A 13,050-nucleotide genomic window follows, 5' to 3' on the forward strand; every position below is an offset into this window, starting at 1 on the left:
TGTGAAGAAATATAATTAAAGAATAAGTTAAGAAAGATAGAAAGTTAACAAAGACAGAGGGTAGAAATACAGTATTCTACACGCAAAGTGTTCCTAGGGATTTTATAGTATTTAGCTTTCTGGAAGAGCACATAACACTTAAGTCTACTGCTTAGTGTTCCCACATTGAACCTTTGTGCATGTTTTCAGGAAGGCATGACCTATGAAAGAAAGAGAAACTAACCATAAAGTCTATAACCAATGCATATAAATAATGCACATACAAACACTAGATAATGCTATGGCTTATGTGTAATACCCCTACTCAGAGAGCTGTGGCATAAGTGCTATCTATTCATAGACTATATAAACGATGGCCTTCGAGATTAGTAGTAAAAGCAAAGAAAAAAACGTAATGATGCATTTTAAAAGCCAAATGAGTAGTACAGATGAGTGCTACAGAGGCACAGTCACTGAAGACTGGCGCGATTATACAAAATGAGGTAAGAACATCAGAAAAACTGAGGAGCAGGTGGAAGACACCTGGGACAAAGAGAACAAGTAAGAGAGAGAGTGCGGCTATTCTGCCATACTGCGTGTTTCCTTAACACAACCTACTCACACCAGATGGTAAACAGGAGAACGATGAGGGTAAAACATTCAAGTCGCTTTGGTTATGAGATTTTGCCCCCACTTCGATGTTTTGCATCATCACCTAAAAGCAGCAGGTACAAAGTAACGTCTACCACAGCTTACACCGTAACTGTGACCGTACCATAAAGCCAGAGAGCGCCACATTCTTCCTCTAGGCTCAGTTTGGAGGACCTGTGACTTATTTTGTGCATGCCTACTGCTTCTTGACTCTCCAAGATCTGTGAGCATTTTGCCTTTGCAACATGACTTGTTAGTTTAATTCTTTCTCACATTTCTGTTAAGCTTTTACCTTTTTTAAAAATTTAAAGTTTTATAGTTACTGGAATATTTCTTTATTAGGAAGTTAAGGTAGCTTTTCAAATGTGCAAGCATTTTCATTACTGTTTTTGCAGTACTTTACAGGCTGAGTGATCTGTCACGATCCTATTTTTTCCCAGTTCTGTTATTTTTTGTATACAATTCTGAAGACCCTAAGGTTTTCAAAAAATACACATATTAGGGGCACCTGGGTGGCTCAGTTGGTTAAGCGTCTGACTTCCGCTCAGGTCATAACCTCACACTCCGTGAGTTCGAGCCCCACGTCAGGCTCTGAGCTAATAGCTCAGAGCCTGGAGCCTGCTTCAGATTCTGTGTCTCCCTCTCTCTATACCCCTCCCCCACTCATGCTCTGTCTGTCTCTCTCTCTGCCAAAAATAAACACACATTAAAAAAAATATACACATATTATGGGGGTGCCTGGGTGGCTCAGTTCGTTGTGTCTGACTTTGCCTCGGGTCATGATCTCATGGTTCCTGGATTCGAGCCCCATGTCAGGCTCTGTGCTGACAGCTCAGAACCTGGAGCCTGTTTCAGATTCTGTGTCTCCCTCTCTCTCTAACCCTCCCCTACTTATGCTCTGTCTCTCTTTCTCTCTCTCTCTCAAAAATAAACATTAAAAAAACCTTTTTATTTAATAATACACATATTATGTTGCATATATACCCTTATTTATCTCCCTCTAGTACAAGGAGAATAGAGCACTGCTATTATAATGAAATGGGGTGGAATGCCTGAGTGGCTCAGTTGGTTAAGCATCCAACTCTTGGTTTTGGCTCAGGTCATGACCTCACAGTCCATGAGTTCAAGCCCCACATCAAACTCTGCACTAACAGCATGGAGACTGTTGGGGATCCTCTGTCTTCCTCTCTGCCCCTCCCTGACTCTCTCAAAAATAAACATTAAAGTAATTAATTAATTAATAATAAATGGGGTACTAAAAAATGTAAACTGGACCACTTTGTGCCTGGTAATTTATAAATTATTTTCCTAGCTGTAATAAACTACTCAGTTTAGCCTAAAAGTAACAAAAAAAAAAAAAAAAAATACTTTCCCTAACTTCTTCTCTTATCTTTCAACTGTGAGGAAAACCCTAAGGAAAATCAAAAATTAAGTAAGGAAAAAAATCAGATAATTCCCTCAACAATTTTCACTCAGGAAATATTGACAGGGAAAAGGAAGTTGTCAATATCCAGGCTGCTACTCAACCTCAGAGGAACTATTTTTTTTCTGGGGTGGGGGGGGGGGAGGCGGATGGATTCTTATCCCCAATCTACACACAAATCCAACTCAGAAACCTACACTGTGGCTACTGTTTTAGAAATGCTGTTGGCTGGATTTGCTGGGAATTGGGGCGGGAAAGAAGGTAGACAAAGTCCCCAGGGAAAATAGCTACTAGTGGGGAAGAAACAGTCCAAATCTCTGAAGTTGAAGTGAGAACCCAAAAGGCAAGAAATACAATAAAAAGAGAAAGAAAGAGGAGAGAAAAGGATAAATACAAAATACTATTCTTTTCTAAATTTAAATCACAAACTTTGATGGAAATGCTTTCTGAAAAATTGGAACACCCATAATTACTTTTAAAACTTAAGGCATTTAAACATATATGAAATTTCAAAGAATTCAAAACCTGACTCCTAAACTGCCTCAAATTGTTCCCTAAACACCTTAAATTGAATATCATGTAAGAGGCACTCATTAATGATACAACTGCCTGAGCTTCCTCCTCTGGAGGTTCTGATTCTGTGATGCTGGAAACGGGACCGGAATCTGTATTTTTTTAATGTGTTATGTATTTTTGAGAAAGGGAGAGGCGAAGTACGAGTGGGCAAAGGGCAGAGAGAGAGAGAGAGAGAGAGAGAGAGAGAGAGAGAATCAGAAGCAGGCTCCAGGCTCCAAGCTGTCAGCACAGAGCCAAAGCGGGGCCTGAACTTGTGAACTGTATGATCATGACCTGAGCCCAAGTCTGACACTTAACCAACTGAGCCACCCAGGCACTCCCAGGGAATCTGTATTTTTACATTATTCCCAGATGACTGATATCAGGGAAAGTTAGGAAAAACTGGCTTACAAATCCCCCTATAGTCCACTTTGTATATGGTCATCAGTTCCTTTCCAAAAATATTACCCCTTATTCAAAAACCTCCAATAAGCTGACATGACACACCAAAAATTAAAAACTGCCTTCCAGAATTTGCCTATTTCTGTTCCCAGCCCTCTTTCCTGCTGCAAATTGAGTGTTCTCAAATAAGCCTCACATAGAGGCCACTGCTCAAGCACTACTGTTTCCTCTAAGATGCCATTCTTCCTCCCAAATGTCCCAGTCCTTCCAGAAGCCTTCCCAGACCCTTCAGGCAGGACTAATGTTCCACTCACCATACCACTTTGGCACATTTGAAGAGGACATTTAACATACTTCCTTATACCAAATTAATTCATAAATTTATTAGAATTGGGTTTTTCTTATATATTAATTGATGCTTAATAAAGATTCTGAGTTGGAATGGAATGAATACTACTGTTTAAGCAATCATTGGAGGCCTTTTGACTGAGTGGCTCCAATGCCTTGATAACAAATGGAAAACTAAGCCAGAGTCAACTCCTAAGCCTGAGGATTAAGAAGAACAACCAATCAGGGGTACCTCAATGGCTCAGCTGATTAAGCTTCAGACTTAGGCTCAGGTCATGATATCACAACTCAACCTGTGGGTTCGAACCCCAAGTCAGGCTCTGTGCTGACAGCTCAGAGCCCGGACCCTGCTTCGGATTCTGTGTCTCCATCTCTCTCTGCCCTGCCCCCACTTGCACTGTCTGTCTGTCTGTCAAAAATAAATAAACATTAAAAAAAATTTTTAAAAAGAACCACCAATCACAAAAATCCAACTAGGCTTTCTCAAATAATGCAACCTTTAAGCTATAGTCAATCAAATAATTTCCTTGCTTTGTTTCCTATCTTCTCTATAAAAACCCTGTCCCTTAGTCCAATCTGGTGGGGGGGGGCTGTAACCACTTCCAGTTTGGAGCTGCCTGATTCAAACTGGTGTTTGTTCGAATAAATTCTTACTAATTGCAACATGCCTCAGTTTATCCTTTAACACTTCCAATTACAGTAAGCAAAACAAAACCCACAACTGTTCAAATAAAGTTGTATATATAGGCTCTTTTTGCCATCCTCAATTCCTTGACTATGTTCAACACGCAATATCAAAGTCAATCTTTCCAAAGGAAAAAAAGCTGTAACATTTAGAAATTCCCTTTCCATCAGGACAACGGTGCCTACCTAGAGTTCAAAAACGTACATGTGCTGATGAATTTTAGAAAAATTCTTATTAATTGATAAAAATCACTCAATTATCAGAATTCATAAGACCGTGAATATGATCAGCTCTTCAATGACATTGGCTGCTTCTTTAAGAACAGAGCATCCTTCTAACACTATTCATTTTTTATTGAAAATCACTTGGAAAATATATCACTAAAAAAGAAAAATAAGTTTCTGATCTAACATCACTATTGCATACATGTTTTGAAAAACTAAAAGTCCCCAAACCACATGCATTTGTTAAAAACACAGTTTGTCACAGAAAAAACTCAAAACCATTTCATTGTACCTCCCACTTCAATAAAGTCACTGACTTCTTGGCGTATAGTACAGAAGTAACTCAAGGAGTAAAACTATCCTGAAAATGAACCACACACAAGACACACCGTCAAGACCTATGAGAGACAAAGGGATAAACTCTGACCTCAAGAAAGCGAGGCCACGAACACACAAAAAAAAAACACCCTCTGAATGCCTGACGTGGTATGCCATCAGTTCCTTACACGAGATTAAGAATACGTTATCCAGATAAGCCTAGATAAATGAATGTGTTAGCCTGCAAGATTAAGATGTCTTTCAGCAGTCTCTCTCTCTACAAAGGTTTCCACACTGTGCAAGCCAGATTCAACCAACTTCCAAATCCTGTAGCCCTTAATTCCTGTAAGGTATCTCTTGAATCTATCTCCAAATCGAATGCTACCACCCTCGTCCTAAACTTTGATTCTCAAAGCAAACATCAACAGACTATGGAGAGCTTATTAAATAAAAGAGCAGCTGTGCCCCCCTCTGAACAGGGCCAAGAATTACTTTTCTAACAAATTCCCCAGTGATGCTGATGGTACCTGGACCACACTTTGAGAACACTGTCCTCAAATATCCTCATCTCCTCTAGATTAATAAACCCATCTCCAAACTAATCTATGTACATCCCCTAATGTACTACCTTCAATCCAGTCTCTACTATGTAAGAGATTTTTTTTAAAACTCCCATCTAGGGGCACCTGGGTGGTTCAGTTGGTTGAGTGTCTGACTCTTGATTTCAGCTTAGATCACGATCTTAGGGTCCCAGGAGCAAGCCCCTGCTTAAGATTCATTCTCTCTCTCTCCCTATCTCTCTCTCTCTCTCCCTCTGCCCCTCTCCCCTGCTCAAGTGCGCATTCTCGCTCTTGCTCTCTCTCTCTCTCTCAAATAAAATAAAATACTCCAATCTAATTATCACCCACATCATCTTCTCAGTTTCATGAACATGCCATGCTCTCCACTGCACTTAAAACATGAGTGATAAAGTTAATGCTACCAGATATCACTTTATCGCCTAGTCGACTGTGACAGTATATCGCAGGAACCCCAAAGGGTTAACCCATGAAGTTTTTTTAACACTGCAAATGGCAAGTGTCTCAGAGGTACCTTGAAAAAAATGAAATTTCTTTTATCCTTCATCCCTACAAAATGTGGTCTTGAATCCCAGCAACGGAGCTCTAAAGGCATGAGGATTAAGCCATCTCTGAGCTTGTAACCCAGTCTTCTTTACTCTGCTTTGTGATGCTGGGGTTGCAGTCTCTAGGAAGTTCATTTCTTTGACAGCTGGCTCCCTTTTAGGATCAGCCAATGGGGAGATGCTAGAGGGAGACTGGAAGGTCAGAAGAGGAAGACACGTGCTCCTTTCCTTTCTGCTTCTTGTCCATCCCCCATCAGCCCAGCAACACTGCACGCTGCAGTAACAGCAGTTAGTACCAGTTAGCAGTTTTCCCAAAACTCCCAGAACCAGCTTCAGTGTGCCCCTGCCCACATCCCTCAGACACCCTGACCAGCCTGCTGACTAGAACTCCCTGTTGAAAAGGCTGAATCCCAGGTTCACAAGGTCCTTTTGCAGGCACTGGCACCAGCCATGCACTGTCCCCCTCCTCAGAGGTCTGAGTCTCCGTTCCACAGCCCCTCCTCTGAACTTCAGAAGCAAAGCAGCACCCTGCTATCACAGGTCTAAGTTCCAGCTAGAAGCACCTCCAGGAGCTTCTAAAAGGTTGGGTCTGACCTCGCCCACGTGCTCCTCCAGGAACTCAGAACTGTAAATGCTTCCTGAAGTTACCACCTCCCTGACACTTTGCTCGCCCTTTTTGCATTTTTTTGTTCTCTAAAACCTAGTTAACAATTTTTTGTATTAAATTCTCTCTGGCAGGGGTGCCTGGGTGGCTCAGTCAGTTAAGTGTCTGACTTCGGCTCAGGTCATGATCTCATGGTCCATGGGTTCCAGCCCCGCGTCGGGCTCTGTGCTGACAGCTCAGAGCCTGGAGCCTGCTTTGGATTCTGTGTCTCCCTCTCTCTCTCCCCTTCCCTTGCTTGTGCTCTCTCTCTCTCTCAAAAATAAACAAACATTATAAATAAATAAATAGATACTCTCTGGCAAAATGACTGGTACAATTTCTATCTCCTAACAGGATCCTGAATGGTAATTGTGTAACACTAGAGCAAGATTGGAAAGGCCCTGATTAGTAGTAAGGCTAAATGAGGAAAGCAGAAATCAAGAGCTAGATGCATTTCAGAGGAATAAGGAGAGGTGCTAAGACAAGTTGTGGAGTATCTCTGCTTTATAGGGAAGAGGAATTCTATAAAGTCAGAAGGGACATATTTGGTCATCAGAGACTGAAAGTGAGATTAAAGCAGGTACAGGTCTACAGGGCAGCTTCAGAGACTAAATGGGATTAAAGACAAAGTGGATTTTGATAGAATGTTAATTATATTAAGTCCTTAATATAGAGCCCTTAAACTTGTAGAGAATGAGTGCTGTGAATTATACTTATGTTGTACCTAACTGTATTTAATTTTACCCTGATTTCACAGCATAGTAAAATTTAGCAGGGCATTTTAACTAACTGTTTATAGAACAGAATGAAATTTGAAGACAAATATATTATTAGGGAAATTATGAGAAAAGGTCTGGTCGAGCATTATGTATTTGCTGAAAAGAATATATGAATATTTCATGTTTTCTTTATACAGTGACAAAGAACTCTTTCAGCAGGTAGGCAGGAGATACAAACTGATGCCCAGTCCTACCGAAAAATGAACATGACTCTGGCTCCATCAGAAGTCTGAACTACATATATTTGGTTTATTTAACAAACTATATAACAGTAAACTGAAGTACTATATGAAACGTAGTCTATGTGTAACACCTCAATGTTTCTAATATTCAAGGGATCCCTGAGTATAGAAAGTTAATTGCTATCTGCTTTCAAAAGTTTTAGGTTTTCATTATTGACTAAATTACCATTTCAGTACAATTTAGATTAACTGCATGTTACAAAGAATTTTGGAAAAAACATACTTTTCAAAGTTTTCTTCAAATTGTTGAAAGCTAAATGATGAAATCAATACTTTAAATTCTTTTCTTAGGTAAAGAAATGATTTTATACACCTTTAAAAGTTAACATACAATTATCTTTTAAACATTACATAATATCATAGCCTTATGGAACACTCTAGTCCTAGAATGACAATGATACTTACTTAACATTTTTAAACCCCCAAATAATGGAAATCAAATACCTGTTGATGGCGAAATACAATAATCATCCTCTACAGACTGGCCATAGAGATCATCATCTTCAAAATCTATAATAAAAACACAAAAGATAAATTTATTTACAAGTTCTTTTTATATTCTTAGTTATTAACAAGGAAGCATCAGAACTTTCTCCAAACTAAACCATCCCTCAAAATTACAGGAACTTGGAATGTCTGCTTTTCAAAAAAATTCTAAAAATTTTATCCACAAAGTAGGTACTTACTGACTTTATGCATAAAGACATACACAGTTCTGGGGCGCCTGCGTGGCTCAGTTGGTTGAGCGACCAACTTCAGCTCAGGTCATGATCTCATGGTTTGTGAGTTCGAGCCCCGCGTCGGGCTCTGTGCTGACAGCTCAGAGCCTGGAGCCTGCTTTGGATTCTATGTCTCCCTTTCTCTCTGTCCCTCCCCTACTCATGCTCTGTCTCTCTGTGTCTCAGAAATAAACATTAAAAAAAAATTTTTTTTTAAAGATATACACAGTTCTTCATTTTTTTAAGCTAATTGGGTTTCATTAAAATTTTTCTAAGTTTTCACTTTATGCAATCAAAAAACGATAACACCACAGGCCACAAATTTGAATTGTCTCTCTGGTGTTAAAACCTGAAATAAGCCATCCATTCATTTTGTTTCACCAAGTGCTCTCTATGACCTAAGCATTTATTTCCCATACAATCGACTAGCACAGGGTATACAATAAGACCATGAAAACAGATTTTCTTCACGTCAAGCTAATTTCTATAAAAACCATCTTATCCTAAACTCCCTTGTGCTCTGTTCACGCTAATTGGACTTCTTTTCCTAGTGACCAGAATATGCACTTTGCCCAGATTTCCTAAAGCTGCTTCTTTTTCCTAGTTAAGGTTCCAGCTCAAATGTCACCTGTTTGCATACATCTTCCCTGACAACTACCTTCCCTGACCATTCCCGTAGAGCAGCAAGCCCCCTACCACTTTTACTCTCTAGCACACTCCTCCAACTGTCTGTCTTCAAAGCACTATACATCTGTGTCATTCCATGAGACTACAAGCTCCTTCTGGGCAAGGCTTTGTCTTAGCCAACTACCTAGCACATGTTTGGAACTAAATTAATTCTTGTTTTATTATAAAGTAATGAATCAAACAATTTAAAACTAAAACCTCCAAGAAACATAAATATATTTACATAAAGGTATTTATTCACATGATAGACTACGCCAAGGACTAATAAAGATATCTGAGGGGCGACAGTGAGTGACAGGCACATTCCCAGATCTATAGGAACCTAAACTCTAACAGGAACCAAACACAAAAAACAGGCAATTAAAAAATTATATGACAAGTGTCTGAGACATGAGAAATATAGACTGATTTGGGAACACACACGTGAACAACAAAAACAGAACTGGAAGTGCGATGGCTAGAGAAAGATCCCCAGGAAAGTAGTATTGAAACTAACTCCAAAGGATAGGTACCTAGTTTCTCAGGGTATTTATGTATCAGGAACAGCATGTTCAAATGCTGAAACCAAATGTTTATGGCAAAGAAAAATTAGACAAATACAACTATTGGATAAAAATATGTACCAGTCAATAAATTATTAGATCACAATCCTAATCCTAAGGTAGCAACTTATAAATGAGTCATTTACAAAAAAAAAAAAAAAAAAAAAAAAAAAAAAAAAAAATTAGACATTAAAGGCAAGAATCTTTTTTACCAGGTTAGTTTTCCAACTGAAAGTGACCCTAACAGTGCCACAATATAAATAAAGTTTATTTATTTTTGACAGAGAGAGAGAGAGAGACAGAGACAGAGACAGAGCATGAGTGGGGGAGGGGCAGAGAGAGAGAGACACAGAATCTGAAGCAGGCTCCAGGCTCTGAGCTGTCAGCACAGAGCCCAACATGGGGTGGGGGCTCGAACCCATGGACTTCGAAATCATGACCTGAGCCAAAGTCGGATGCTCAACCGACCAAGCCACCCAGGCGCCCCAACAGTGCCACAATATAAAAGGATGAAGAGAGAGGCACCTGGGTGGCTCAGTCAGTTGAGCCTGCGACTCTTGATTTTTTATTTCACTTCAGGTCAAGAGATCTCACAGTTGTGAGATGGGGGTGGAACCTGCTTAGGATTCATTCATTCTCTCCCTTTCTCTCTCTCTCTCTGCCCCCCTCCCTCCCCCCCCTCCCCCGCTAGCACTCTGTTTCCCAATAAAAAAATAAAGATGAAGAGAATTCTGTCCTAGGATTTTTGTAAAGTGGTTCTTTTCCTTGACAAAATTTTGTAATATTTACTGCACATAAAGCATTTTACCAGCTAGTGGAGTAAATGTAACAGAGTAAACAGAACAATAAAGAATGGACTATGCCCTCCTGGCACTTTTAAATTAGTAGCTAACTGAGGGGTGCCTGGGTGGCTCAGTCAGTTGAGTGTCTGACTTCGGCTCAGGCTCAGGTCATGATCTCACAGGTCGTGGGTTCGGGCCTGGCACCGGGCTCTGTGCTGATAGCTCGGAGCCTGGGGCCTGCTTCCGATTCTGTGTCTCCCTCTCTCTCTCTGTCCTTCCCCCACTCATGCTCTGTCTCTCTCTGTCTCTCAAAAAATGAATAAACGTTAAAAAAAAATTAAAAATTAGTAGCTAATTGAGCATTAGCTAAAGGCAGTCATGTAAGGTACTATCCAAACAACAGAGAAGAACAAAGTGAGAGTTAAATTGAGGAACCAATAGGTTTTAAAGCACATACTCTAATAAAGTTATATTACTTTTGAGAATTTTCAAATTATTATTTGAAAGTAATACAAAGGAAACATTAACTAGGAAAAAAAAAAAGAATAAACTGGACCCTTAAAATGAGTAGAACTTTTATAAGCAGGAAATGGGGAGGAACCTCCCATGCTACAGGAACAGCTTGTTTATGACGTCATCAATTGTTCCAAAGAAACAAGACCAAAAAAACCAACCTGACCTGGGATTGCCCAGGTGAAAAGATATTTAGCACTCACTCCCACAGGCCCTGCACCTCTCAACCAGGAAGCCTTCCTTCACACAGAAATCCTGCTTTAAACTCCTCCAACCCACTCGGAATAAGGTGTTCTCACTTAAGTAGTAGCTCCCACAGCATCTTGGGAGTACTTTTTGTAGCATGTCATACTCGAATCATCGGTTACTTGTGTATTTCCCCCTCTACAGTCCCTCAAACATCTTACTATTTTTCCCCAAAGCTTGGAGCAGTACTCCAAGCACCCAATTAATGAAGAATAGGCACTCAATTAATGTTGGCTGAAGAGATTATGCATACTTATTGAAGAAATGGGTACACTGCAATTAGGCCTATCCATACTTTTCCTGTCATAACTGCAAAACTATCTCTCGGGCCTAAAGTCATCTCTCAGGTAGCAGCGATCCACATGCAATAAATCCACTGCATACACTTAAAACGACCTCCGATCTGAAGTGAACACCAGGAACCTAACATGTGCCAGGCTGGCAAGGTGAATCTCCAAATGCAGTACAGGGTGTTAGCTACCCTTCACTATGGTTAGGGCATACTGATGTTCTAGAATAATCTGTTGACAGTGCCAATAACAACCACTGACATATTAAGCACACTTAGACTATTAGCACTTTAAAAAGCAACAGGTCTTAACTCCTTTTTTGCAGTCCTTCATATTTGTTTATAATTTTAGTTTGTATGATGCTTGGTGATGCCTAGAACTGTTGACTACAAGGAGATGATCCACTTATCCTAAACTAATGCTAACTCCTTTTAAACTCCTAGAGAACATTCATATGCACATTTTTTTATTTCATTTTTAAAAATCAGTAAGTACTTTCCGGAGCCCCCTTGCTTCTAGTGTTGCTTTTTTTCCCATTCCAAAAAACATTTATATTGAGCATTATCAACCAAGAACGGAGTATACACCTCAAGATCATGTGATCCACTTATTAATTAGGCCGTTTTAATATCTTTTTTATCGTCTCCTAAGTTTCCAATTTAACTTGAAACTCATACAACATAAGTTCAATTAGCTCAAGCCAGGTTCTACACAAAATGTATGCATGAACAAACACAGAAGATTCACCATGTATATCTAATAGTTACAGCCTAACAATTGAAGGTAAGCATGAAATCAATCCGTCTTTTACAAGCGAGCATCATTTCGTGGGCATTTTTTAAAGTGGGGTCGGAAGAAAATACCTAGAAGTAGGCAACTGTGTACCCGACCTGGGAGGAAACAATGGGAGGGAGAGGTGACGTGCACAAACATCACCGAATCCCAACCTCCGCAAATGTCCTCCCCATAGGACGACGTGCAGCACCTCTCCTGCCCTAAAATAAAACCAATCCCAGAGGGCAGAAATCACGACATAAAACAACGCCACTCGCTGGCATTCAGATGAACTGTTATTTTCTCCAACTGAGCCTGCTGTGAATTCCACCCTGGCACCACTAACGAGAAACTCACATATCAAAGTGTATGCCAACGGGCTGGAATCCCAGCTGGAACGGCGACAATGACGTCCCGGCAAGACCCTGCCACATACCTTCATCGTAGTTATAGCCTCGAACATTCCGATGCCGGGCCATGGCGGGAGAACAGGCCTTTGCCACAGCCCCTCACAAAACACACGGCTTAGATACTGATAAGGCGCCAACTGCGGCCTGGACAACACACACACGCCATCTTAGCTTCCGGCAGGCCTCTGCGCTGAGCTCCTGCGCACGCGCTACGTCTTAAGCCGCGCACTGCGCGACAGCAACTTCTCAGGGTCACCCGCCTCCCCGGAGCGCATGCGCAGTTATGCTCACGAAAAAAAGCTCTTGGGCGTGCCCCGCCCACAGACAGGTTGACTGACAGGGGCTTCAGGGGGCGGGTATCCCAGCGCCTACCTTTTGTCGATTTGGAACAAAAATTTGGAGCGTGAGTTCTGACCTACGCCAGCGTTCCAGGTTATTTCCCAAACTGGTTTCTGCTAATGAAGCTGACTGTGTGCCCAATAAGAGCAGGAAGCTTGTGTAGCTTTCATCTTTGAGGCCCAGGTAGGGACATGATAGACACTCCCAAACTTGTACATGTTTGGTTTAAGAATTAGTTCAAGATTCAGAAGGCAGAAAAAAGGACTGTTGAAATGAATATATATGGTTAAGTTGAGAACCTGAATACAAGAGGTCACCATACTTTCGTGTGTTATTTACTGTTTCACGTATGTGCTCCGTCCTGCATTAATATCTC

At 40.7% G+C, this 13,050-nt stretch overlaps 1 protein-coding gene across 3 annotated transcripts in view; it reads right to left on the reverse strand.

Annotated features, from left to right (window-relative positions):
• HBS1L (HBS1 like translational GTPase) overlaps positions 1–12,728 on the reverse strand; it is an 86,891-nt gene extending 74,163 nt beyond the window's left edge. Inside the window, exons 1-2 of one of the 3 annotated variants that reach the window (XM_007078586.3) lie at positions 12,362–12,631; positions 7,817–7,882 (exon numbers count right to left, since the gene is read on the reverse strand). In XM_007078586.3, the coding sequence (XP_007078648.1) occupies positions 7,817–7,882; positions 12,362–12,404 (109 nt within the window). In that variant the 5' untranslated portion in view covers positions 12,405–12,631. The other 2 variants (XM_007078587.3, XM_042987180.1) reach the window with 2 other exon arrangements.
• Between the last annotated feature and the right edge of the window lie 322 nt (positions 12,729–13,050).

The sequence above is a fragment of the Panthera tigris genome, chromosome B2, assembly GCF_018350195.1.
Source record: "Panthera tigris isolate Pti1 chromosome B2, P.tigris_Pti1_mat1.1, whole genome shotgun sequence".
Taxonomy (NCBI): domain Eukaryota; kingdom Metazoa; phylum Chordata; class Mammalia; order Carnivora; family Felidae; genus Panthera; species Panthera tigris.